At 54.5% G+C, this 27,761-nt stretch overlaps 1 protein-coding gene and 2 long non-coding RNA genes across 19 annotated transcripts in view; 2 read left to right on the top strand and 1 right to left on the bottom strand.

The window, feature by feature from the left end:
- Positions 1-216: 216 nt before the first annotated feature.
- PACSIN2 (protein kinase C and casein kinase substrate in neurons 2) overlaps positions 217-27,761 on the bottom strand; it is a 111,687-nt gene continuing 84,142 nt past the window's right edge. For 4 of the 17 annotated variants that reach the window (XR_014081596.1, XR_014081597.1, XR_014081598.1 and 1 more), the window contains 9 exons: positions 19,016-19,172; positions 16,882-17,117; positions 15,091-15,246; positions 12,723-12,898; positions 10,708-10,828; positions 7,826-7,947; positions 5,688-5,814; positions 5,058-5,254; positions 217-1,993 (listed from right to left, as the gene is read on the bottom strand). Coding sequence is in view for 10 of the 17 variants with exons in the window: in XM_081587811.1 (XP_081443937.1) it covers positions 1,881-1,993; positions 5,058-5,254; positions 5,692-5,814; positions 7,826-7,947; positions 9,200-9,205; positions 10,708-10,828; positions 12,723-12,898; positions 15,091-15,246; positions 16,882-17,117; positions 19,016-19,172 (1,407 nt within the window). In the remaining 7 variants the exon portion in view is untranslated. Of the gene's footprint in view, positions 1,994-3,291; positions 5,255-5,687; positions 5,815-7,825; positions 7,948-9,199; positions 9,206-10,707; positions 10,829-12,722; positions 12,899-15,090; positions 15,247-16,881; positions 17,118-19,015; positions 19,173-23,547; positions 23,653-27,761 lie in introns of those variants that run through there. The other 13 variants (XM_081587807.1, XM_081587808.1, XM_081587810.1 and 10 more) reach the window with 8 other exon arrangements.
- LOC145544733 (uncharacterized) lies at positions 19,700-20,931 on the top strand. Its single transcript, XR_014081604.1, has 2 exons — positions 19,700-19,926; positions 20,259-20,931. It is a non-coding gene; the product is annotated as an uncharacterized LOC145544733 (long non-coding RNA).
- LOC145544734 (uncharacterized) lies at positions 23,821-27,702 on the top strand. Its single transcript, XR_014081605.1, has 3 exons — positions 23,821-25,250; positions 25,628-25,800; positions 26,133-27,702. It is a non-coding gene; the product is annotated as an uncharacterized LOC145544734 (long non-coding RNA).

Raw genomic sequence — 27,761 nt, forward strand, 5'->3', positions numbered from 1 at the left:
CACACACAGAAGCAGGTTGGAGGGAGAGAAGCACCCCGAGGGGCTCAGGTGCCTCGAATCCCCAGCCTCTAGATTGGCAGGGACAGTGGGACAGGGACATGGGCCCTGGGCAGTGCTCTTGCGCCTGGGGTCTTTCCCAGCTCCAGACACCGGTGAAGACATGTCCACCAGCTGGTGTGAGTGGGAGGCACATGCACGGCACAGAGACGGTCATAATCACGAGATCAACTGTTTATTGATTTTTTTTTTCTAAAATACTATATGTTTAAAGAAACTCCTAAACTGAAAAAAGACTTGACAATTTTTGGTACATCTGTAGCAAAGGAATGAGGATTCTGCTGGTAAGTTTCCAGGACAGATAAACACGCATCCTCAGGACAGACAGACACACATCCACTTTCCAAGCAAGACATCAAGCTCACTGGAAACACTGAGTAAAATGCATAGCTTGTGATGGCGGCAGCCATTCTCCCATGTCTGAGTTACACAGAGTAAAGGTTTCCCCTCCCTCGCCGGCTCCATGGTTACAGGGCAGCTTCCTGCCCCAGCCCGTCTGCTCCCTGATGGCTGCAGGGTGCTCAGAAGAGACCCTTGTGCTGTGGGGTGAGACCCAGCTTTTGTTTGCTCATGAGGAACACGGATGACAGTGACATCTGCAGCTGCTTGCAAAGACGCGGGAGTTTTGTACAGTGTTCTGCTACAGAGGACTAAGGCTAGCTGGACTGAGGACGCTGGGCTCCCAGCTGGCCAGTGAGGACAGACTTCCCTCCAGGCAGGCTCCATTGGGCCCAGCCGACCAGCCAGGCGTATGCCCGAATGGTCTTCAAGCAGTTTACAAATTGAAGCCACTGTCAAAAGCCGTTCAATCTTATGAACACAGTAGACGAGCTCTTTAGATTCTCTGAATATCAAATAGTATATACAGATATACACCAAGACGTGACAGTCTAATATAGAGCATCTTAACTACAGATGCATTCACTTGAAAAGTTAGTCTTGTATTTTAACCTTTCAAAAATCACTGATAAAATTGTTAATTTGCAAGAGTAAAGTTTTAAGCACAAATAGAGTGAAAATAGATTTTAAATATGGCGACTTTAGAGAGGACTACATAAGGTTATTTGCTAAACTACATTTGGATGCCCCAAATGCGGAGAGCATTCACAATGGAAACCCAACCATGTGTTCCCACCTTTCCACTGCAATCTCTTGCCTCAAACATGGTCTCTCCAGGCTGCCGGCTCTCGCCCCAGGCAGTGGCATGGGCGATTAACAGAACAGCATGGAAACAGAGATACTTCCTCAAGACCACTGGCGGACATCGACCTATGCCATAATTTAAGTATAAATGAATGGAAGAATGGGAATATAAAAAAGTAACTGTACAGAGCCTTTAAATTAAAAACCTCAAAGTGTTCACTCAGAAAATGGCAAGTAAGTTTGTTCATTTAGGTTTTAGCAGGGGATGGGACTTGTCAGAGAAAGGAATCAGTGGAGCAAGGATTAGTGGAACCCACTGTTACCATCGACGTGGAGGAGAGGAGGAAAGACAAGGTCAAGAATACACGGATCCATGATAAGCCAACACACAGCGCATGGAGCGGGGGCGGGCGGGGGCGGTGATTCCTGTTGTCCTGCAGCTTCCCGTGATTGGCTCTCTCCGTCTGCACTGTGGAAAGGGTGCCGAGTTCCAGGTAAAATGACCAGCTTGTCTGCCTTCAAGAGACAGCATGAAGCCAAGAGCAACGGAACCATCATCTTTTGCATGAAGAGGAGTGGATGCCCACACGGCTGGCTGGAGGGGCCGCTGCCCGGGGCCAACGGCTAACAGAGCTGCTGGACCTCTGCTCTGTCCCTCCGCCAGCCAGCCCACCGGCCCGTCACTGGATCGCCTCAACGTAATTCGCGGGGTACAGGCCGACCTGTCCGTTGTCCAAGCGCCCCTTGCACCAGCCCTGCTCATCTTCATCCTCTATCTTGGTCAGCTCGTCCCCTGCAAGACAAAAAGGGAGCGGTCTTGGTGAGCCCTCACCCTGGGCCCGCTGAGGGTCTCTAACGTGAGTGGGAGGTGCAGGCATTCTCCTGGGGTGATGAGGGCCTGGCTCTTCCTCTACTAAGTCACGTCTGAAGTTGTGTGTCTAGCAGGGGGTGGCTCTGAGAGATTAAAGACCCTCATCTCTCATACAGTGACCCTCAAGCACGCCGTTCTCAGTTGCCCGAAGAGCTCCTGCAGAGACCGCAGGATTTTGCCCTCTGACTGCGCCAGGCCAGGTCCGAGGTCTCGTCCCACAGGGTCTGTGCCACCTCCCCACAGCCTTTCCTCCCCGGCCTGGCCCACGCGGTCTTCTTGAATCTTCTCCAGCACTGCTGCCGTGGTCTCCATGCCTTCATCTAGTCTGTGTCTAGACTGCAGCTGTGGGAGGCGTGGGGGCCCATTATTCTCTCCCCAGCACCTAGCTCAGAGCAGGTCCTCTGACTTAAAGAAACCAAGCTTTCCCAACACCCAGAGAGCGCTGGCATGGTTCTGGACCCTCCTCACGGCTCCAAGCTTTCCCAACACCCGGAGAGCGCTGGCATGGTTCTGGACCCTCCCCACGGCTCCGCGTGCCAGTGTGGTCTGACCGAGCCTCTGTTCACTTAAGCAAGAAGGAGCCTCTACTTTGCACCAAGGCCCTGGGTGGTGGAGGGGATACGGAGATGAGAGAGGGACAGATGGAGCCCGGCCTCTCAAGGAGACAGGCCAGGGGACAAGGACCACAGGTGTGATCAGGCCTGGCCTTCACCTGTTCAGGGTGGCCAGAGCAGCCTAGAGCTAGGGGGCAGGAAGGAGTGGCCTGGTGACCAGCCCTCAGGGACAGCTCTGAGAACCGGCAGGAGACGGGCCTGTTGAGGTGCCCCCTGACTCCCAGAGCTGCTGGGAGACTGAGAGGCACTGTGAGGACTAGGTGTGAAAACACGAAAGGACCCGGGTCGGCGCCAGCACATACGAGCAGCTGGGCCTCGTGGTCTGCCCTGACTCCCACGAGAGATGGCTCTCTGCCCGCGGCTGGGGACCCACTTCAGCACCAGAGATCCTGCGAGTCTGACCCGGCAACGCCAGGAGCTGATGCAGGGGCCGCAGGGTGGGCGTCACGAGTGGGAAACCCCCTCTCCTCCCACCCTGGGGGCCCCCTGTGCTCTGGAAGGGCCAACACGGATGCCTGGTGTCTCTCTCATCCGGCCTCGCAGGGCGAGGCTCCCAGGAGCAGACGGGCACCAGCTCGGAGAGGGGGGCGTGTGGTGGAAGCTCACCAGGTGGAGATCCTAGGCTCCCCCGGCCCAGAGAAGTGGGGAGCAGCCAGGGCATGCTCGAGACAGGGAAGGCGGGGTGGCCGGGAGCTGATGTGACCTCGGGGGGAAAGAAAAGAACACGGAAAACAGACGGAACTACCCGCAACCTGCCAAGTTGTAAAAATGGAAACTGGTGATTAGATTCATTTCAGTTTACTTTTGACAATGAGACATTTTAAATCTATAAAATTGCTGACAGGTCCAAAACATATAAGATTTAGAGGGAAGTCCCTGGCGGTCCAGTGGTTAGGACTTGGTGCTTTCACTGCTGGGGCCCAGGTTCAGTCCCTCATGGGGGAACTGCAAGCCCATAAGCCACATAACAGGGCCAAATTAAAAAAAAAAAAAATTCAGAAAGAATAAAAAAATTAAAAAATCAATCAATCAACAAACAAAGTGAACAAAGTAGGGGGGTGGACAACCCCAGACAAGGATGTTGGGAAACCCGAGGGAACTCCACGTGTCCACTACAGGGGGCATGTGTTTGATCCCTGGTTGGGCAATTAAGATCCTGAGAGCCACAAGGCATGGCCAAAAAAAAAACTTGATAAAGGTGTTTAAAGACACACGAGAACTTCCCACGAGCCGCCAGAGTCACCCTATGACCAACTCTGGGGTGGAGTGAGTAGCTGGCTACTTTCTGAGAACCGAGAGAAGGCCGCCTTCAGACACAGCTCTCAGCCAGGGTGGGCGGGAGGTCGGACGCAGGGTCTGTCCCAGACATGGAGAGTGCAGGGCACACTTCAGCCTGCGCTGGTTGAGTTAGGGCCAGCACCCCCTTCAGGGGAGGGCTGGGGTGATGCTGGATCTGGGGTGGCTCCGAGGGGGGACAAGGCAGAAGGAAGAACCCTGGCTCCCTTCCGGCCTGTTTGGAGCCAGGCCAACCAAACCTCTGGGGATAGGCTCTAAGACAGTGCTCTTCAGACAGAGGGTTGCAACCCATTTGGTGAAATGCAACTGGCATTAAAAAAATAAAAAACCAGGAAAGAAAACTTCCACACACAGAGCTCATATGATCAGGATCCAGGCTGTTCTGTAAAACCCGGGTTTCAGCTACTGGCGACAAAGCTGTGTTGGTGGTAGGGCTGCAGGGAAGGGTGGAAGGCAAAGGCCCGAGAAGAGGCTCTGGGGGCCATGGGGACGCGGTCCCTGTGCTGGGGTCTGGGCCCCTCTGCCCGATGCAGGCCTCTGGAGAAAGGCTCCCCCGGGGGCTCGCAGGGCACTGTTCCCAGGGAGCCTGCGGGGTAGCTGGATGGCCTGGATCCATGTCTCTTATGCATAGGCCTTAGCCCAGCTGGGGCAGCATCTTGGGCAAAGGCACGGGGCACCTCGCTGTCTTCTAACCTTTGGTATTGAGCATCTACTACATTTGAAATGGAAGGTGGTATGGGGTGGGGAACACACAAATGGAACTAGACTTTAAAAAAACAGGCTGGGACTTCCCTGCTGGTGCAGTGGGTAAGAATTCACCTGCCAATGCCGGGGACACAGGTTAGATCCTCAGTCCAGGAAGATTCCACATGCCGTGAAGCAACTGAGCCCCTGCACCACAACTACTGAGCCCGCACACTTAGAGCTTATGCCGTGCAACAAGAGAAGCCACCGCAGAGAGGAGCCCCTGCTCATCGCAAACGAAGGCCTGTGCACACCAGTGAAAACCCAGCGTGGCCGAACGAACGGACAGGCTGGAAGCAGTGGCCCCAGAGGCTGGCTGGGCGCCCACCTACCGGCCTTGAAGCTCAGCTCGTCGTGCTCCTGCCCTTCGTAGTCGTAAAGGGCCCGGACCCGCACTTCCATCCCCAAAGGGGTGTCCTCGTCAAAGGGATTTGAGTCCCCGTTGGCATCCGTGGAGGAGAATGGGTTGTTAGACTCATCATCTGACCAGTCCGTGGGGTAGCTTTGGGTCTTCTCATAGCTGCTCACGCTGCAAGAAAGGGTTGACCCAGCGGCCCTGAGCAGAGGGCTGACAGAGGCCTGAGGCCCTGCCCGGAGCCTCAGACCCTGCCCGGGGAGGCCGGAGAGCCCTTGGGCTGGGCTGGCACTCCTTCTGCAGAGCGCGGGCCCCTCAGCAGCACCCGTGGTCAGGCTCCCTGAGGGGATTCCCGGTACGCTTGTGTTCCTGTGCTCATGGGCCAGACCTTGACGAGGCTTAACACAGGGCAGAGAAAAAGCAACCACAGACTGTTAGCCGGTGCCTCCCTCCCTGAGAAATCGAGAAGCCAGAGACCGTCCACCAGCTGGGCTGCCTCTTGCAGGCCTCATGCATTGCCCTGAGTGCCGAGGGGGCGAGACCTTGGACAGAGAGAGAGGAGAGATAGAGCGAGCCAGATGGAAGCCAGAGGGAAACGTTTGTTCACCAACTTTTTGGCCTTAATGTCCTCCTTCTCACTGACGGTGCTCCCCGTGTCGTCCTCATCCTCGAAGGGGTTGTAGCTGGACAGTGACTGCGCTGACCGTTCGGGGTTGCCCGGGACACTAAGGTCACTACGGGGAGAGAGAGAGCTTTCAGGGGACCCTGACTCAGCGGCTCCCACGGTCCCAGGTGCTCCCATCTGCAAGATCACAGGGCCAGGATTTGAAGGAACAAATCAGCTCCCTGTCAAATGGGAGGAGTATGATGTTGGAGCAGAAATATTGTTTTAGTGAAACACTTAGCAACACTTTGGCTCTTGAATGCGCTTAAAGCGTCTAAGAAAGAACAAGACCTGCATCTTTTCTCCTTGTGTCTAAACGCAGTCTGTCCTAAACAGGAGCCCTGGATGTGCACAGGCTGTTGCTGGAGCACAAGTGCTTCTGGGCTCAGGGCTTCTCTCCGCAGTCCTCCACCTGGCCCTCTGCAGGGGGCTGGCAGGCTGACAGCCTGTGGGGCTCAGCCTGGGGAAGTGACCGTCTGGGAAGCTTGAAGCCCTCGCGAGAGCAGAGGGGAGGCTCACAGCCCCCGGCACCCTCTCCTTCTGACAACAAAAGGGTCCAATAGTCTCTTCCCTGGGTCTTCTGGGTCTGCAGCTTCCAAGATCAGAACCAAAGAACGTTGAATAATCCTTTCTAGAAAGAAAGGAAGGACCCCTTCTGTGCTCCAGAGAGAGAGAAAAACCCATCTGCTAACTGCCTACTGTGTGCCAGGCCCAGAGGGGTCCAGAGAGAACTCTGACTGCAGCCTGGCCTGGGCAAAGACAGCCAGGTGATGAAATGCAGTGACTACAGGTACTGAGCATAGAACAAGAGGGTAAAGAGATAAGATGGGCCCCAAGAGCCTGGGGACCCTGCCATGGAACTCTGAGCAGGCAGGCCTGACCACTAAGCTGCAGGGCAGGGCTGCCCGGGACAGCACCACCTCCCACCTCCTAGCCAGGGCAGCATGGAGCCGGCATGCTAAGTGCTGGGTGGATGGCTCAGCCAGGGTGGGGGAGGGGAGGAGAGGACATGCCTCAGATGCCACCAGAGTGACCTCCAAGTGGCCAGCCACTGCTACATGGGTTTCAGGCCTGGCCAGGGGCACTGGGCCTATGCCTGCCTGCTGCTTATGTCTGGGCCACATGTCTGAGACCACCAGGCCCTCCCCACTCCTTGGCACCTTTCTCCAGCTGACCTTCTGAGAGGGGTTGGTGCTGGGCAGCTGAATTTGTGCAGCAGCCCTGGCCGGTATGGACCACTCTACCCCTGCCCCTAGGTGCTGGCCTGACCTCTGGCACGTGCTCATGGCTGCAGACACTTAGCCAAGCCCACCTGCCCAGTCACTGGCACATCAGCTGAGTGATGAGCAGCCACACCAACCCAGGGAGCCCGGGACCACAGAAGGCCCCTGGAACCGTGCTGACCCTTCCCAGGAGGCCCGGAGCCTGAGGTGTGTTATCACTCAGCATGGCATGGAGGCCTTGGGACCCTGAAGCAGCGGCAGCCTCGGCTCTGCAGAGGACAGCAACGCTTATCTGCTGGGAACTCTGATCCTCCTCGAGCACATGCTTCCCAGGAGGTTCTGAGGACCTCAGTGCCACCTGTTCGATCCAAACTCAGAAATAACCAATGCTCTCAGCAGAGGTAATTTGAAGAAAGCGGCACTGGACAATGAGTGCCCCACCCTCGAATCAGGCACCTGCATATAGCACAGGAAATAAGTACAAACCTGGCCAGGGTCCCTGACTCCACATGAAGGACGCCCCCCAGTCACCTCCACCTGCCCGTGTGCACCGCTGGGGACATGCAGTGGGCATCACCCCGCATCAGACAGCACCCTGCATCAGTTCTTTCCGTCACAAGGGGCCCAAAGTGCGCTGTGGCAAAGGCTCCTTCTCCAGATCTTTCTGCAGCTCTGGCACTGAGTGAAATGAAGATTCTCCCAAGAGAGGCCCTTGGCTGCTGACCAGCAGAGCGCCTGGAAAGATGCCCTGGGGTTCCCTGCAGGGTCCCTTTGGGGAGTCTCCCCCAGGTAAGGGTGTTCCAGCCCGGGCAGAGGACCTGAGGGGCCTTGCCAGGGACAGAGGTGCTCAGTGCCCACCTGCTGGGCTTGTTCTGTGAAACCTGGTCACCAGTCTGGTTGATGCCCATGAGGGTCACACCATCAGTATTCTTCTTCTTCTCTTTCCGGCTGAGAGTTCTATTCAGGTCCACAGACCACTCCTGAGCAACAGACACCGGGGGAGAGGAGTCAGAAAGTTCATTCGTCTGAGGCCACATGAGCCTAACACCGCGGCCGCAAGCCAGTGGCCGGCCCCACGCAGTGTGGCATCTCACCTCACTGCGTCTGCTCTCCCCCTCTTCCCAGCAGATCCCAGGCTCGTGACACCCACCACTGATCCTCCTTGCCGTGCAAGGTGGGTACTCCTTGCGGAGCCCAGCCTCCAGGGACAGGCAGGTGATGAGAACATTGGGGCCGACACTCAGGCGTCTTGCATTCCAGTCCCAGCGGTCCTCCCCGTCCAATCCCACCTCAGCCCCGTGGCACTCAGCCTCCAGAAGCCCAGGGCTTGCCAAGTTTCCTCATGCTTCCAAAGCACAGTCCCTCCGAGGGGCTGGCATTCAGTGCTAAAGACCCTCCCATCCATCTCCTGACTGACTGGTTCCCAGTGAGGCAGGAGAGCTGGGTGTGGGACCTGAGCCAGCCTGTGGTGTGGGAAATGGGCCCAGGGTGTAAACAGAATCAGGTGCAGGGAGCTTCCGCACCTCTCAGGACCCTACCAGGACTGTCCTCTTCCACCTGAGCAATGTGTGGGGTAACAAAGCACAGTGTTTATGCCTCCGAAGGCTCACTGGTGCCAGCATGTGAACAGGCTTTTATCAACTGTGCTGGAAACAGGGAGAACAGCATGTGTGTACACATGTGATGCATTCTTTCCCCTGACCCACTTCACCCATTATCAAATCACTTTATCTGAATTAATATTTGGGATGACTGAGCCCACAGCTGCGCTCATATGTAGTTACAGAAGCCACCTCAGAAACATCAAGTCTAATCGCCAATTTGTCACCTGAGGAAACCGAGACCCAGAAAGAAAAGTGACTTGCCCACGTACAGTTGGTGGCAGACCTAGGCCCCCAACCCCAAACGTAGGTCACCTATTTTCTTAACAGAAATAAGCTGACTGAGAACTTGATTGGAATTCAGAATCCTTATAGTGACCTTTTGAATATAAATCTGTCCTGACAGGGTGGCTTCCAAGGGCCAGTGTGATCGACAGCTGGCTGACCGTGAAGGCAAGGGCCTGCTATTAACAAGGACAACCACACAGCCTGGGCTACACTGCGGCCTTGGTTCTTTAACCAGCACATGCTGTCAGAACCAGGCCGTGGATGCCACACACAGACCCACAGGGGCTGACCGCACCGCAGGAGGTTTGGAATTCAACAAGTTAGCCATAAAATAGGAACTTACTTCATCCTTGTGGCATGGAAAATAAAAACAAATAATTTCATTAGAGAAAGTCAAGTAGGAAGCTGTAAGAGCTGCAAGCGTGTGCCACATGCAGGCATGTGTTCCCAGCTCAAGGGGCCCACAGGGAAGAGCCACCAAGGGCTCTGGTCAGGACACCCGTGCCAGCAAGACTGCCTGTCAAGTGTTCCTTTCCAGACCATTCTATTCCCTGGGTAGGGACCTGCAGTCCTAAGGGACTCGGGGCTTGGAGGGGTGCGTATCACAAGGGGTCTCTAGAACCCAGGCGTGCGCACCAGTGCCCTCACCAGGGGGAGGAGAAGTGGTGCTGTGCTTTTTCCTCCAGGACCACCTCCACCTGGGTAGGCCCCAGGCCTCTGCTCTTGGCCCCTGTTGGGGGCAGGGGTCTTAAAGACAGTGCAGGGGGAGGGCTCAGTTGTAGGGACCCACACCATCATGTGAGAAGCTCCAGAAAGGAGACACAGGTACGAGGGCTGAAAAGACGCCAAGCTAGGATGGTGCTAGACGAGGTTCTGTGTTGGGGGCCCTGGGGCAAGACCCAGTATGGACCAGGTCACCGAAGCCCCAGTCACCGAGAAGACGGGTGCCACTGTCATCTCCATATTACATATGGGGCAACTGAGTCACAACCAGGGCACAGGACCTGCTCAGCATCCCACAGTGAGTAAGTGGGGAGGCAGGGTCTGAGTGCAGCCTGGGCTCTGGCCGTGACGAGTCAGAGGAAGCCAGGTGGCTGGAGCCCAGCGCAGAGGGGGTCACCTCAGCCCCTCCCGGGGGAGGCAGCAGCTGTGGCCCTGTGGCGCCTCCCCAGCCTCTGATTTACCATGATGTGGCGAGAGCCCTGTCCCCCAGAAGGCAGGGTGCTGGGACTGTGGCCACTGCCTTCTCTGCAACCCTCAGGGGCCCATGTACCGGGAACCCAATTTGCAGACTAGAAGAGTCCTGAGGACTCCAGGCCCTTGAATTTGCATGTAAAAACACTGGATAGCTTGGACCCATGAAAATGAGAAAAGAAAGCTAATCCCACACCAAAGCTGACTGAATTTATATAAGGAAATAAGGAAAAGACCCTCCTGTGTAAGAACATACACTCTGAGACCGTGCCTGCTCCCGCCTTGGACCAGCGGCTACTGAGCTGGTGTCCACAGCCCTCCAGGCCTGGAGTGCACTATGGCCACTCCTTCCCTGGCCGCCCTGCAGGGCTGAGCAGGGAACCGGCAGGGACTCCCCACGAAGGGAATGCCAAGGGTCAACAGGGGACCGTCAAAGTTCTCACAAAGAACGTAACTGTACCTTCGCCAGAGATTCAGAAGGCCCCTCAGCAGTGCCCAAAGCCCCTTGGAACACTAAATATCTGCTTGGTTTCTAAGGTGGCCGTGTGTAAACGCTGCCACGTCAACAGGGCACAGGCCAACTCTGAGCTGGAAGGAGAAAGGGTAGGACTCAGCGCTGTGGGCCCAGGTCCCACCCAGGCCAGCGGGTCCTCCTACCTCAAACTGTGGCCAGTTCATGGACATGCCTGGCCCGTGGTTGGCTCTGAACCACCTCAGGTCCTCCACCGCGTCAGCGGCTTTGATGCTCTGCTCCAGGTCACGGTAAACGTTTTTGTAGCTAAATCAGAGAGAGAAGTGTGACTCTTTTGGAAGGAAGGGAAGGCCACCAGTCAGCCTTGCCCAGGGCCTGCCCAGAGTTGGCATCTCTGTCTGCAGCTGCACCAGGGTCGACATCACAGTGCAGATCAGATGCCTGCCCTGCTTGCTGGACATCTGGCCGTGATGCACACAGAAGGGGAAAAACGACAACCGTGGCGTAGAAGCCACAGCTTCAGGTTCTGACAAATCAAACCAGAAGGCAACAACCTGGCTTTGTTCTGTGTCAGATAATACAAAAGGTGCTGGCATCTGGACCACAAGGCCCCTAGTCTGTGTGGTTCCATTTCACCAGGTCCACAACTGAGTGTCAGGAAAGTCCTTCCTCATCCCTTCAAAAAAGCTGGTAGGTTTCCATTCAGCAAATGAAGACTGGCCAGTGCCGTGGGGGCTGCACATCCCGTCGGCCAGCTGGGGGGACTCCTGCTTCTGCTCCACAGCCCAGAGCAGCTCGTCTTCCTAGGAAGCTGCCCATGAGGGACAGGAGGACAACCACCGCGGGTCCCGGAGTTCTCGCTTCTGGTCTGTGTGGCCAGCAGTCATTCCCCCTCTCAGGGTCTGTGCCCTCCTCTGTCCAGTGGGCACAACCCACCTGTTATGGGGTGAGCCATGTCCTCCAAAAAAGATACTGCTGGTGTCACGCCAGGGGTCTCAGGATGAGACCTTGTTGGCAAATGGGGTCTTTACAGAGGTAATCTGTAAATTAAAAAACCCACTTTTTTATAAAAAGGGGGAAATTGGGACACAGGGACAGACAAGAGACGATGTGAAGACACGGAAGATGGATGTGAGACTAGAGGGATGTGTCTACAAATCAGGGAAGGATCCTCCCCTAGACCAGAGCCATCAGAGGGAGCGAGGCCCGCTGACACCTTGATTTCAGAACTGCGAGAGAATAAAATTCTGTTGTTTTAGGCTGCCCAGGTATCAGTATTTTATGATGGCGGTCCTAGGACACTATTAGAGTATCTGCTCCCCAGGGTGGCTTGGAGGAATAAGTGAGGTAAGGCAGTTCCTCCACGCAGAGGAGCCCTGCAGCCCCGCCCTGCCTCTGCCAGCAGTGCAGCCTTGGGCAAGTGACTAAACCAGGCCTAGCCTCCACTTCCTCATCCCTGAGATGGGGGATAATGCCACCAACTGCACAGACACTCGTAACGATCCATTAATTGTTGGCACAGCAGCTGAACAATGACTGAACGCTTTTCTTTTTTTTTTTGGATATTAGAAGGAGACAAAAAGAAGGTAATTCCCTGTTAACGACAAGCTCTGACTTGTAAGTCATTTCTAAATGGCTCAGCTATGTGGATAACAAGTCAAGGCCCGGGGTTAGCACAGGCCTCTGCCCCGATGAAGGTGTCAGGGGACCAAAGATGAGGAAAGTGGGGAAGAAATATCATGGCCTTGTGTCTCCATTCAGCACTGAGGCTCGCAGACTGTGCTGCCCAAGGCCCCGAGCCCCTGGAAGTCCAGGAACAAGCTGGCAGGCAGCTGCTCTGGATGGAAAGGAGCTTGTGAAGGCCCTCACAGTAAGGCCACCCCTGGGCTGGGTGCGCCAGCTGGGGAACTACTGGACTCACCCCCGGGTTGATTTCAAATGTGCCCCTGCAGCCAGTCTGAGCTGCGGCCCCCCCTCCCTGCCCAGACGCAGAGCCCTGCACCCGGAGCTGGCAGAGCACGGCAGGAGGCCATCAGACTTGGGCCAGCAAGCAGCCGTCCTGGGTGGCAGGGCCCTGCAGGGCCACAGGCGGGCTCTGAGACCACCGCCACCCCGGTCTGGAGAGCAGCAACCGAGCTCCACACGAAAGCGCCGTCCGCTGACTTCGCCACCCCGCACTCTCGGGCGCAGGGCCACTCACCTGGCCGTGTTCGACAGGTCCAGGTGCTTCTGCACGTCCAGCAGGACCTCCCGGAAGAAGCGCAGGCGCTTTTCCTCGGACTGCTGGCACTGCTCGAACACCTGCTCCATGCTCTCCATGTACTGCGGCGTGCTCTGGCCCAGCTCCTTCAGGGACTTCTCGTACTTCTCTTTGCTCTACGACAGCGGCCAGGCGCACGAATGGAGACTCATTCCCACTCAGCCAGCTTCCCTCTGACTGCGAGTGGGCGAGTCTAGCTCTGCACCAGCCTGTCCACCTCCGGGTCCTCATCTCCCTCCACCAGGTCCAAATCCACCAGCAGCTAGACTACTTCTCGGTGACAACATGAAGCCTGCCACTGGGGGTGACCCTGCGCCCAAGAAGCACCCCGATCTATCTCCTCTGCACCCCTAAGTTCCTGCCTAGAGGACTCAGGCCCCACCTGGCTCCTGGAGGGCATTCCCCTCTCCCCCAGGCTGGTCTGTGAACAGCCTCCCCCCACCCAGGCCTCCTAGGCTCACCCTGAGGCCCTCTCCACCACCAAAGGCACCCTTGGCAAAAGTTTCTCAGTCCCCTGTCCCTGCTAGATTCCAAAAGCTGGGGAGCACAAGCTCCAGAGTCTGACAGAACTCCAAGTTCAAGTCCCAGCCCCCCCACTTCTGACATACAACCACACTCCTGGCGCCTGTCAGGTCTCTCAGCTGGAGTGAGACCCCAAAAGGCAGCCACTGGGGAAGAGGCAGTCCCTCAGAGCCAGTGACCGTGTCCTCTCTCACATGGGGAAGGGCTGTGCCCCGGGTCTGGCCCACAGCAGCAGGGGCTCCCCAGTTGCCTTTAAGGCAGGATCACAGGGCTCTGAGCTCCATGGAGACCTGTGCTGTGCATTTTCTGGGAGCCTCACTTTCCTTCTCACCAAACAGAATACTTCTACTTAACAGTATCCTGATACTTAAGGTGACAGACGACGGACACTGAGCACACCAAGGCATTCAGACAGTCCTGGTTCCCTTTCCTCCAGCCCACGACACCAACTCCCTCCCCCGTGACACCCCCCGACACCCAGTTATTCCTCCCCGAAGGGGAGGGGGTTTCACCAGGAAGAAAATATGAACATAGGTGTAGCCTTTTCTCGAGGGTGTTTAGGGACAGTGTGACAAGTCTAAAGTTAGCATGTTTCCCTTGCAGGGATGCGCCTGGGGTCAGAAACCCACATAGTCTTCCCTGCCCCCCATTTGACTTTGACAATTAGGGGGACCATCAACATGATGGAGCCTCCTAGGATGAAGGGAGGGATGGCGGGCCTGGGGTCACCCATTTATCACAGTCGTTCTCACTCTCAAGACCCTGAAAATGGGGTTAGATCATGGATGGGTGGGTTGGCCTTTGCTCTCTGCTCTTACGTTCCTGACGACAACACAGGGCCTTCTGAGCAGGGAGTGGACCCTCCCTGAGCTTTTGCAGGACTCTCTGCCTCTAAGACCAAGCCCAGTCCTCAGGGCCCGGCCCTGCTGCCTCTGGAGCAGCTTCTCTGCCCCCACTTGGGGGCAGCAGTGAGGAGCATCGTAGAGGGCACAGCTCTCCCACACTCACATCACTGCGCGGCAGGAGACTGGACCGCCCTGAGGTTCCTCCATTTCTTCCGTCACAAAACAAAGATGCTGCCGCCTAATTCCCCTAATTTCCTCAGAGGCTGTTCTGAGGCTCAGGGCTCCTGCTTCCCCTCTGCGCATCATGCTCTAGTCCTGAAGCTCAGAGTTCAGCTCATCTCTAACTTCACCTCTTTCTCCAAACCCAGGCTAGGACTCCCTTCTGTGGACGCTGCAGCAGGGCAGGCCCTTGACGGTGACAGCCTCCAGCTGCCACCAGCCCTTGGAATAGGGCACAGGAAGGGAGCGGGACCAGGGGCCAAGCTGGGAGCCAAGGGCTCCGGAACCCTTGCTCACATCTGCACTCCCTTCCCAGGCTCTTAAAGCTTTTTCCAGCAGCTTTCTGTCAGCAGTGTCTCAAGCTCCTTACTTGGCCTGACTGTCAAGCCCACCGATCCTCACAGCCCTCCATACCTGCTCACCCGTCAGCTCCCTGCTGTTGACATTCACAAGCTAGTCCTTCCCACCTCCTGCCTGTGGCCACCCTGGCCAACCCACAACCTGCCCGCCACGCACAGGAGTCACACCCCTGCCTGCCCAGTGCTCGGTTCCGCTCCGTCCTGAGGCGGCACTCAGGGCTGTGGTGAGGTGACAGGTGACCTCACTGACGTAGCCACCTGTCCACGCATCTGACTGAGCAGTGACAAAGGTTTGTGGTGTGCCAGACACGTGGACGAGTGAGGCACGTGCTCTCAACACGTAAAAAGAATCGCACAATTTACCTTAAGAACATCCTGCTTGCACTTCTCTACTCTGTCTTGCAGTTTCTTAAGCTGCTCAGGGTTGAGGGACGGGTCGGCTCTGCTGTTGTTCTCGCGGGATATCGCCAGCTTCTCCTCCTTGCACGCTGCATGGTAGGCCTTCTTTGCTGCTTCTACCTACAAGGAGAAGGAGTCCCCAAACACCACATTTAAAGGTCAAAATCCTTGCTCCAAGTTACACAGACTGTGGGCAGTGCCTGTGCTCTTAAGAGGACAGGAAAGATCAGGTACAAAGCTGTATGCTCAGTATAATCACAGCAAGTTAAAACAGAGGAGTTCATTTAGCAAATATTGACGGGGTGCCTGCTTTGTTGTCAGACACCATCTAGGCAGAAGGAGTACAGTGGTAGACAAAGGGCCTGGCTTTCACGCAGCTCACCATCTAGCTGGGGGAGGCAGCTGCAAGAAACAGGGAACAGAGTGAGTGAGTAGGTGATAGGTGCCGAGGAGGAGAAGAAAGCAGGGAAGAGAGGCAGGTGCACTGGTGGGTCTGGGCTATGGCTGTACATAGAATGGCTGGAGAAAGCCACACACGTGACCTGGAGTGAGACTGTGACAGAGGTGTGGGTCTGAGGGAAGAGCTGGCCAAGCAGCTGAAAACCTAAGGCAAGAGGAGTATAATGTTGGGAGAAAAGGTTATAGGCCACATTCCATATTTTTAACGACTATTTTACATAAATACACACACATATCTATAGAATGGATGTGTGTGTGTGTATGTAATTTAATAGATGCTTCTTAACTGAGCCAAAGTCACAGATTTCATTCTAGAGCACAAAGCTGAGTTTGTAACCAGAGCCTCATGAGGGAGTTTGTCATCGTAAACAGGACTAGAGACAAGAAGGAAGAGAAAGGGGACGTGGCAAAAGACACAGAGTAGACAAGGGAAGCCTGCTGTCACAACCCGGGGAAGGAAGTCTGCTCAGCGTGACTCTGAGAGGGAGGCAGGCAGTGCGGTTCCTGAGAGAAGCCCGTGATGGGGACGGGACTGGTAGGAAGTGGCAGGGGTACCCTGAGCAATGGAGGTGGGCCAGGCTGCAGGTCTGCCTGTGCTAAGGGCTGGGACATAGCTATGACAGTCTCTGGAGAACCAAGGCTAGGTGAGACTCAATGGTTTCCATTTGCTACTTAAAAAAAAATGAGTATCAGCATCATTGTGAATTTGAGAGAAAAATTCATATAAGAGAAAGAACCATTTAAAAGTTCAGGGTTGGGGGTGGCCTTGTTAGCGGTTGAGGGCATTTCTGTGTGCCACGAACAGCTCTTCTAAACCCGTGCTGTTCAAAGTGTAGTCCACAGACCAGCGGGGGCAGCATCACTCGGGAGATTATTAAAACTGACCACTTATCTCTAGAGATGGGGGCCTGAGAATCTGGGTTTTAGGAAGCTTGCTTAAATTTAAAAAGCACTATTCCACAACGGTTTCATCCCAGATAACCTTTGGCAACTGAGGACTTACTATTGTGATAGACCAGAAGGTTCATGACATGGGGGGGGGGGGTGGAGGGCAGGGGGAAGAGCTTCAGTTTTGAGCTCTAGGCTGTGTGTGGGGGTCTCACCCTGCTCCCAGGACAGGAAAATGGGTGGATAAGGGTTATGTAAAAAAGGCACATGAAGCGCTCAGCAGCACCCCCTGTGACTAGGCAGTGGCAGGACTCGGGGAGGGCAGGAGGTGGGCCAGTGCAAGTAGGTGGCAGGCGGGGGGGGGGGGGGTGGCCTGTAGGCGGGGCAGGGCCCTGGGGTGGGATGCACCTCTTTCAGCTTCTTGGCCCAGGGCTTCTGTGCCTTCCGAAAGCCGTCCTCGGCTTCCTTGGTCTCCTTGAAGCCTCCCATCATCTGCTTGTGGAAGGCGTCCTTCTGCCAGTTCTTGATCTTCTCAAAGTCCTCATTCATCAGCGAGGCCTTCACCTCCAGGTGCAGCTCGCTCACCTTCTCCGCCTCAGTCATGACGGCCACCCAGGCCTTCTCCACCGTCCCATACTGGGGCCCTGGTACAGGAGAGAAGCTGGTGGGTTACTCGGCACTGTGGGGCCCAGAAAGGCCCTGGGGAGGGGATTTCCTCTGTGAGCCCCCCTCAGTGCTTAGGATGGGGTTTTAGGCCAGCAGTCTAGCTGCCTGGCTGGGAAGTTTCCTTTTGGCTGTTTCAGATATTTCTCTCTCAATGCTGTTCCTTTTTCAGTTCCTGGGATGAAAAAGAGAATAAGGAACTGAAGCTGGATCTGTTTTCTTTTGTTAGGGAAACTGGGGGATTACACACATTTCCTTTTTGTAAAGACACTGAGCTCTTGAAAAACTCCAAGATGAAGTTTCTTCATCTTGGAAGTTTTGATTTGCTTGGGGCTGGCTAGAGAAGGAGGGCATTCTGAAGTGAACTGACCTCTCTGCCAGGCCAGTCTGAGCCCACCCCCTCGGGCTCCTGCCTTCCTGTGTGGGACCACACGTTCTCCTGAGTCCCCTTCCCTTTTCGACCACACGTTCTCCTGAGGCCCATTCCCTCCATGAGGAGCTGGGCCCTGGAAACAGCTTATGGAATGAAGGCCTGAACTCTCAGCAGGATGGAAGCCCCGGCATGGGGAAGGACAGGAGACAGGAATCTGGCTGGCTCTGGCCTGGATGGAACTCTCCAGACAGCGGGAAGGGTTGCCTGGGTTGCCTCACTCCCTGTTCTCAGGAAGAAAACTCCTAATCTGACCTGTCATTTTGCTGAGGTGTAGCTGGCCTGAGGTGACAGAGAGATGGGCTGCGACAGAAGCTGAGGATGGAAAGGGAGGACACAGGGCCTGCCCTCAGGGTGCTCCCAGGGACAATGACTGTTGGAGTGGGTAATGACAGGAGAGACACGGTGTGTGTGCGGTGTGTGTGCATGAGTAACTAACTGTTAGCCCCTCAGGACCTCTGACTTCTCACGTCTACAAGATGAGCAGCTCCTGGTCCTGCCGAGGACCGAGACCCACAAAGGCAGAAATAAGAGTGCCTTGTGAACCTCAGGTTCTGAGTAAGCAGTGTGGACAAGTGCTGACAGCTGGATCCGGAGAGAAAGACTCAGGCAGATGGAAATAAAATAACGACAGCCACTGCTTCCTGGAGGAGCCGGCCCACCCCAGCCACTCCTCACCCACGCACGCCGCCCCCTCTGCACCAGGGCACTGCACTCTGCTCCATAGCTCACCCATTTCAGCATCCAGGGAAAGACAGGGAGCTAGTCTAGCCCCCTGCTGCCTGGGGGCCCCTCGCCCCGGCCTGGCTTCCCCTGGTCAGCTCCTCCAAACTCACCCTGAAAAATGCCCACTGATTCACTTCTTTCCCAGGAGATCCTGCAGTCAATAAAGCTCCCCCTCTACTGCTGGGTACTTTTGAATACCATCCACACATCCATGGTAGCACTGTCACTGAGCTCTAGAATCGTCTGAGTGTTTTACGAGGGACAGAGGGGAGGTAAAACCTGCATCATATAATGGGTTTCCCTGGTAGGAGACTCAGTTCAATTTTGCCGGATGTCACCATCAAGTCTTGCCTGACTGGCTACTTGGCCGAACGTACAAATAAGCAGTCATAGTGCCAGAAACCATGGTACTGAGCAGCAAGGCCCTTGACTGGACAGGAGGCTACTCGAGTCTGGGCCCCGAAGGAGCTGCTTTGAGTTAACTTGGCAAGCACAGCGTGTCCTCTGTTGACAAGGACTGCCCCGGGAGACTCAGATGCTGTTGGGGGAAAGGAGTCATGTGTCCCCAGGAAAGGGGAGGAAAGCTCACTTGGCCTGTGCTGCTGGGAGAAAATCACAGCCCCCAGACTGTGAGACAAACTCCTGCCTTGATCTTCCAAGAGAGGAAACTGGCTCAGAGAGGGTCGACGGTTTGCCCCAGACGCCCCGTGGTGGCCTCCCTACCCTTGTCCACAAGCTGCCTCCAGCGCCGGGCCCACTCGGTGAGCTGCTGCGCGTACGCCTTCTCAATGCGCGCCCGCTCGTGCAGGCAGTTCATGAGGTCAGTGCACAGGCGGTGGCCGTCATCGATCCGCCGCACAGTCCGCTTGTAGTTCCCGACCTAGGAGACAGAGGCACGCTGTGAGCGTGGGACTTCCACCGCCGGCCGGGCTCTTGGGCGCTTGCGCCCCCTCCCGCTTCAAAGGCCCCTTGCATTGTTAGATGACAAGCTACCACCGGCAGGAGCAGACAAAACCGAGATTGGGAGCTTCTGTGTGGCCCATGGGCCAGGGAGGGAAGCAGACCAGCGTGAGAAGGGTTGTGCGGGAGGGAAGCGAGGGGCTGAGGGCACCCAAGGGGGATCTCACAGACTGAGGGCCAGGGACAGCTTCCCAGAGTAGGGAATGTCTAACTAGAAAGATGGAAAACAACAACAATAGAAACGTAATTTTTTAGTAGCTCAGATTAAAGTGATTTTTATAATTAACATTACAGACACTTGGCTAAAGGCCTTTGGAGCATTACTGGAATTAGCAGGTTCTCAGGTGTCTACTGCCTTGATGTCACCATATGCTGGATTATTATTACTTCACAATTAGAGCAACAAATACTATTTCCCACCTACTGAGCACCCACCATGTGCCAGGCACCACAGGAGGTGTTTTACACACCAAATACTGCCTCTGCCTTAATGAGCAGCAATAACTGTCCCCATGTTAGGATGAGGACACCAAGGCTCAAGGAAGTTGCACTGTTTGTCAGGACCCCACAGCAGCAGCCCTAGAGGCTGGGCTGCTGCTGAGAGTTTTCCACATGCTTCCAGCTCGGGGCTCGATGGCAAAGCTGAGGCTCTATCTGCTTTGACAAGGGCCAAGGTGAGGCTTGACTACTTTTTCTCACATATGAGAGGAGAGTTAGCTTATCTAAATTATAAATAATATAAGAGCAATTGAGAAAATATTAGTGGCTAATGTGGAGTGAAAAATCAAAGTGTTGCATGTGTTTCATTCTCTGACCTGCTGATTAGAAAGGATACCATATAGCTGATACTGGAGCCCTTGCAGGAAATATGACAGAAAAATAATCTACTGTATTTGCAACCCTTTCTTCCCACTGTCTTTAAAAGCCGCAGTCACCTTTTTTCCAGTTTTGCAATTTCTAAAGGTCTCTGCCTGGCTGAGCACTCTCATATTTCATCTCTGTTTAGGGTCGATCTGGAAGTTCCTAGAGAATATGGAAGACTAGTACCCACTTCTACCGAAAAGGGTACAGTCCTCTCTCTGCCGTGTACCTCTGACTGATGAACAGTTCAAACGACCTGAGTTCCTCCATCTCGTGCTGAGTTAGCCAGGTGAAGAAGAGACTACAGTGGAGCAGCAGGAAGACCTTGCAAAGAGACAACACACGGAGACGGGTATCGGGAGAGCCGGGGACTGTGGTCCCTCCAGGAAAAACTGTCCTTGAGGCCAGAGCTCTGGACAGGCTAAGATGGCTCCACTCCCATGGGAACCAGAATCCTGGGGAACAGCAGCTCACCCAGACACAGAAGCTGAACCTGAGCTTCCAACTCCATCCTTTAGCGGCCCCTTTTTAGGAAGGAGAAAGCAAGCATTTCACAACCAGTCAGAAGTGACTTCACATGTTCCCTTCCCTTAAAATAGGGCCTTGCTGTCATTTTGAAATTTACAGCAGGATGAAAAACATAACAAAACACAAACTCGGTATTGTTGAACTGGTAGCAAAAAGAGACAAGACAGTGACAGCTCGACACAGACTTGACAGCTGACATGAAACCGTGATGCAGACCTGGTTTTCATCTCACTGTTACCAACAATATTCAAATTGGCAATCAGTATTAAAATACGTTGGCTCCCCAGAAATCTGTCCACCTCTTTGCTTTTCAAAACCCTTGTGAAAAGCTTTAGGGAAAAGGAAAAGATATTTCCTAACAAGGTACACAAAGGCACAGCCCTTCGCGTTGGCACATATCGCACATAAATACCATTCATCTTTAAATGACAACTCTAGAAATCTGAAAAGCAGCAAGGAATGCGAAGGATGTTTCCGAAAACATGTTTCAGGTTTAAATGCTGGCAATGCTGGGGCCAAGGGGACAGTGTTCATGACAACGGGCGCCCAGACACTCCTGTTACATCTGCCTGCTGCCCTCTGCTCATGGCAAAGGCTGCATGTGGGCTGGAGACAGACCATCACTTCAGTCCACATACAGGGACATTCATCAGGTATCACCATCTCCACCTCCACAGACCACACAGAAGAGGGCAATGTGTTGACAGGATGAAGATGGTCTGACAGCATGGAGACCTGGCTCTGAGAGAAGTCCATCAGAACCTGAATGTGGGACACAGAACGCAGGGGGACGACTAGAGACTTAGCGGGGGGCTGGGTGCAGTGGGTGGCGTGGGAGGTGGGGTCAGTCAGACAGTGAAAAATCTTGAGGGTCGGGCCATCATCCTGAGGGGTGCTGTGCTCAGGGAACAGTGGGGTTCAGGAGAGGGAAGCCCTGGAGGGTAGGTCTGAGTAGCCTGCTGACTCCGGGGCACAGCAGTGGGGATCAGAGCAGGAAAGCAGGAGAAAGGAACCACGCTGTCCTCCAGGAGGCAGGTGGGGGCGGACAGAGGCAGCGGGACTCGGCTCCCGGGCACCGCGGGTGGTGGCTCCCGCAGGCTGGACTTATCAGGCTGAAGGAGCAGAACCCCTCCCTCCCAGAGCTCCCCAGAAACCATTCTCCCGCCTCCCTCCACCCAACCGCCTGGCCCTGCCTGGGGCTCCCTGGAAATACGACCAGCCCGCTGTCCTAAGCACATCTCAGTCGCTCTACCCTTCCTACCCACAGGTCCCCACTGGCTCTGGGCCCCCATTGGCTCTGGGCTGCCTGTGTGTCTGGCTCTCCTCTGCCCCCAGGCCTGAGAACCCAGCGTCAGATGAGCCTTGGTTTGTTTGGGTCAGCTAAATGGAGTTTGAGGCTGGAGTTGGCAGAAACATCTGCATAATCGGGGATCAGGGCAGAGGCGGTGGACTCTGCCTGAAACCCAGCGGGCTTATAATTATAGGGGTGCTGGGAAGGGTTCAAACAGGTTGCACCAGTTCCTCATGCATCCTCTGGGTGTAAACAGTCTGGAGCTGCCTCTCACAAGGACACTGGAGAAGGCTTGCTTCTCTGACTTCACGGCCTGTTTACCCTGGCCAACTGCTTTCTGTGGAACACGTTGGCCAAAGAAAACAGGAAGGCTGGAGGATTTGGAAGCAGGTCAGTGGGACCCCCAGGACCCCAAGTAGATGTGCGGGAAGGTGAACGGGGGTGAACAGCTCCTGCCACCCATCCACCCTCAGTGCCGGCTCAGTTACCGTGGGAACTGTGGGCCGACAGGTCAGGGAACTTATAGGGTCAGGTCACAGACATCTTCCACTTTGCTCCTTTTACCCTTCTCTTCAGTTGGTGACCATCAAGCCCATTTCACAGACAAATTACCTGATTACAACCAAAGCTCCAGGATGAATCCAGTGGCCCAAGTGAGAAGAGAACAGGGCAGAACACCCCAAACCTCATGCTCGCCCACCCCATGCTGCCTCAGCCCTGAGGCTCGAACCTTCACACCAGTGGCTCAATATCACTAAGAATCCCGGTGGACTCTGGGTGTCTCACTGCTGACTCAATGCACAACACAGGGGGGCTCCTAGGCCCGTGCCCCAGACCACCCTGCCCTCCTCTAGCCGGCCCCTCTGCCCATTTGCAGATCAGAGCCCACAGGACACAACCCCACACACCTTCTGACTGTGCCCTAACAGTATGGACCTTTGTCTTCCTCATCGACCATTCTTTCTTGACTGCCTTCCACTGACTGGGTCTCAGCAGGCACTCAATAAAAACGCAAAATGTTAAACCAGAGAGAGACTAGAAGAAAATGGAAACTACACCCTTGTGACTTAGGGCAGCAGAGGATCCCTTAAGCAAAATTTCAGAAGTAAAAGCCGTAAGTGTACACACACACACACAAATTAAGGATTTCTGTTCTGAAACCAACAACATGGACAAAGTTAACAGATTCAAATGCTGACTACTAGTTTGGCAAGTAAACAGTGTTGACAAGGAACTAAAATCTGGAATATCCCAGGAAATCCTATATACTAATATCAACATGAAAGAGAGGCCCCTGGGGGAGATGGGCAAAGGTGTGAAGTGGTAACTTCAGAGAGATGTAAACGTCTGCAGGACTAATGGCCTGAGCGAGATGCTCATGCTTGTGGGACTTGGAGGAATGCCCATGAGAGCAGCAGACAGTTCTTTACGTCAACAGACGGGCACACCCGAGAGAACGGAAATGCCCAGTGCGGGGCGGAGCTGGGCACACAGGACCCCTTCTGAATACACTGGTGGAAAAACAGCCTGGGGCAGCCTGGGACAGCCGGGCAGTGCTTAAGTCACTAAGCATACACTGCAGAAGGAAACGGCAACCCACTCCAGTTATTCTTGCCTTGAAAATGCCACAGACAGGATCGCCTGCACCCGCAGACAGGCAACACCAATTCCCCACCACAGGGTCCTGCTGGCTGGTCCACTTGGGGGCCACGAGGGCCCTTCCAAACACTGTCCCCATGCTCTGCAGTCACAGCCTGCTCCACATAGGTCACAATGGTGCATGTTGAGCTCCCTGGCCAGCTGGACTGCAAGCCCCGTGGTAATGGGCTCCGCACACAGAGGTTTTCATCAGTGGCGGCATCATAATAGAGCATACCTATACTCTGCCAGCGGAGAAGGCAATGGCACCCCACTCCAGTACTCTTGCCTGGAAAATCCCATGGACGGAGGAGCCTGGTAGGCTACAGTCCATGGGGTCGCTAAGAGTCGGACACGACTGAGCGACTTCACTTTCACTTTTCCCTTTCATGCACTGGAGAAGGAAATGGCAACCCACTCCAGTATTCTTGCCTGGAGAATCCCAGGGATGGCGGAGCTTGGTGGGCTGCCGTCTATGGGGTCGCACAGAGTCGGACATGACTGAAGCGACTTAGCAGCAGCAGCAGCAGCAGCAGCAGCAGCAGCAGCATACTCTGCCAGGCAGCGTGCTCGCAGCTCCACATGTCACCTCATGTAATCCTATGACGGTCCCAGGCAGTGAGATTTTACAGAAAAGGAAACAGGTTTGAAGAAGCAAAGTCACTCATAGTCATGTGGCTGAAAGGAGGCAGATCCCACCTTCCAGAATCTTCTTCAGGCTGAGGCAAGAGAGGGTGCAGAGCCCAGGCTTACCAGGTTAATCTCAGGTGATGTGTCTGCTTCCAACCAGCCCTGCAGGTTCCAGGAAAGGCCACAGATGACCTTGATTTTACCCTCAGAATGCTCATGCCATTTAACCTGTGACCCTGCAGGCCCTCTCTACACCCTGGAGAGGCAGGTCCAAGAGTGAGCCAGCTATGCCAAGCTGACTGGACAAGAAAGAAAAGCTGCTGATGGTGGCCCTCCAGGCAAGAGCACAGAGTCAGCAACAAATGCTTCACTCGAAGCTGCTACAGGATGCCCAAGGCTCCAGGATTTTCTCAACCACCTTGAAAGACATGCCTTCAGGAATTCCTTACAGGCCTGCAGAGGTGGGTTTAGTGGGCCTTAGCTGTCTTGTTTGAATCCATCAGCCCCTGGCCCTCTCTGATGAGGCCACCTTCCTTCCACCTCCTCTCACGAGGGGAGCCACAAAGAACTGGCCCTGCCCTGACAGAAAAGACTGGGTCTTTCTGCCTGCATTTCTGTCCCTTCAGCTGAACCCATGCTTTTAGATGGGGATAGCCATCACGCGATAAATCCTGGTCATTTCTTCAAGTTGTCCATTCAGACACAACAGGAAGAGAGGAGACAGGATTAGATGATCTCTGAGGGACTGTCACAATTCCAGGATTTCTAACTGAACAGTCTGTCAATGCCGCCAGCTGGCTGGCTACCTCTTGGAGCACTCATGACTCAATGATTGAGGGTCTGGCAATACCCTCTTGGCACTTGCAAATATGGGGTGAACACCTACTATGTGCCAACGACTATGCCAGGGACCAGGGATGCAGTGGTGAACAAACTGTCGTCGTCTCTGCTTTTGTGGGACTTGTGGTCAAGTAACAATACAGATGGTGGCCACTTCTGGAAGGAACACTCCAGGTGGTCAGGGCTGCCTGGAGGAGGGTGAAGTCTGAGGTAAGAGAGAAGGGACCTCTGGGGCAAGGCTGCTTTTTGAAGGCTTGAGGTTGAGGCCCACAGAGCATGAGCTCCAAGCCATGCCACCCCCTCTGGGAAGGTCCCCCTCTTTGTTACTCTTGCATCGGTGTCTGCTGTCACATGCAAAACATGGCAACATGGGGGGTTTGCAGGCAGGGACTGTGCCCTTATTCTCCTCCCTCCACCATGCCAGGCGCAGAGGGCATCCTCTAACGTGTTCTCAATGCCCGAATGGTGCTAGGAGCAGAGATTCCATTCTGTGTAGACACGAGGGGACTGAGAAGTTGCTGAGTGCCTGGCTAGAGGCATAGGCAATGAAGTAAGTCAGGCTCCTTTATTCATTTTTCTCAATCCAGTGAGTCCTTGAGCCCTCTCCATGAAAGCTAAAAATCAGCTCTCAGAACACATCATCAGATACACACTCCACAGATGACAAATGAACAACTAATTCTGCCAAGCTCAGACCAGCAGAAGAGCCTCGCGGTTCTTTCACAGCACTCACCCGGCTTTCAGTCAAATTCAGGTCCAGGTCAGTTTCTCTCTCAGTCCCTGGTGTCCAGGCAGCTGGGAGGGCTACGGGAGCGGCCCTGCTGTGCCACGCTTCCCACTCACGTGTGCGGAGTACTCAGTAGACGCCACATCCGTTCACACCAGCAGGGCCTCTTTCTCGGGCACCCTTCTTCAGTCTACCCCAACCCCTAGTCTGAGCCTCCCTTTCCTAACAGGAGGTCACATTTGACCTCAAGGCTGTAAGACCTGTGATGCGTGCTTGTACACACGAAAGAGTGAGGGGTATCCTTGGAGAACCGTGACCTCTGTGCCTTGCTCTCAAACTGTCTCTGGGCGCTCTCGTTTCTACAGGATCCCACCCCCAGTTCTCCAACCTGCCCTCCAGCTTGCCCCCCATCTGGGCTCCCAACTCACCCTGCCCTGGAACAGAAGGTCTTGGAGCTCCTCACCTCAGCACTACGCTAAACCTGACCAGGCTCCCTATTCTCAAAACAGGATATTAATGCAGTTCACCTGGCAGGGCCTCGAGAGGGTCAGACGTGGAGGCTCCTGGCCGGCCTGCCACTGCTGTTGTTCATTAACAGTCTCCATTTCCAGCCTCCTTGAGCCTGACCTGTGCGCTCTGGCTCAACTCTGACCCACATTGGTCCTGTCTCTGCTTTGGGCCTCACTCTGGCCCAACTCCTTGTTTTCAGTTCTCACCCCCAACATTTCCCAGGCTCACCTCCTGTTCCTGGAATTTGTACTCAAGTAGGAGGGTGAAGAAGATGAGGCTCATTACCCTGCAAGGCACCTTTTGCTGTTTTGAGCATGTTACAGCACAAACCCCGAACTTCAACGATGTTAAAGATGATAGCATTATCATCCTTTAATCTAAATGCTCAAAAAGACAAACTGAAAAATGGATGAAGTGGAAACTGAGAGATTCCAATTTTCAGACATAACTCAAAGGCAGAACAAAATAACATGGAGAGGAAGGATGTGTTTAAACAAAGTTTGTTTCAGACACGAACTCCTCAAGACTGGCCGGCCAGGCTCACTGCACTCTGCTCCTCCAAGAAACATTGCTCAGATGTCAGGATGAAGGCCCAGCGATGCCTGGGGACTTGCCTGAGGACAGAACATGCCCCACTTGTGAGCCATCGCCTCAAAGACCCTGTACGGAGCACTGTCTCCCTGGCACGCGTGTACGTGCACACACTCTTTCAGCCAAGCGCCTGGGAAGCCGCAGGAGTACTTGGGTGCCTGGTGACAGCTCACTGCCCTCTTTCATTCCCCCTCACACTCCAACAGGCGCTGTATGAGTGGCACCTCCTTGCTGTGAGAGCTGCCACCAACCCAGACAGTGAGATTGGTTCCAGCTCTGTAAGTAAGGGCTCGCAGAAGACCAAGTCACTTCTGGCAGAAACTCCAGCAGTGAAAGGAACCCCCAGGGTAAAAAGCCAAATGATCTAGTGTAGAAATTGTCAGATTGGAAAAGTGAGAACAGCACTTCCTCCGGGTAGCACCCCCTTTCCATGCTTACCCCCTTCCTCAAATTGCTGCTTCCACAGTGTCCCACCCCCTCCCTGGGTCCCCTGGTCCACCTTTCATGACTCCTGTTTAAAAAAAACACCAAAAAACCCTGCCCCACAGGACACAGCTCCTTCACCCCACCTCTGTACCTGGGTCCCTCAGCACTAAGCTCACTGCATCCACACCACACATTTGTATAAAGACGTCTCACGGGAGCTAAGCCACCACAGGGTGCTTGAGCTCTCAGGACTCCTCCAGTTCTAAAAGCATGCATTTCTGTTTGTTACTGAGTAGAAATAGAAAGTGTTTTCTCCCACAGGGCTTACACAAGTTACTTTTGCCATCACTGAAATCAAGTGAGAAAATAAAAATTAATCTTTAGAGGATAAGCTTGATGGCAAAAAAATCTTGACTGTTTAATTCTTTCCAGGAAAAAAACCGAGTGATTCTTTACTGGGCGTTTAG

The sequence above is a fragment of the Giraffa tippelskirchi genome, chromosome 4 (genome assembly GCF_054371585.1).
Source record: "Giraffa tippelskirchi isolate mGirTip1 chromosome 4, T2T-mGirTip1v1.2.pri, whole genome shotgun sequence".
Taxonomy (NCBI): Eukaryota; Metazoa; Chordata; class Mammalia; order Artiodactyla; family Giraffidae; genus Giraffa; species Giraffa tippelskirchi.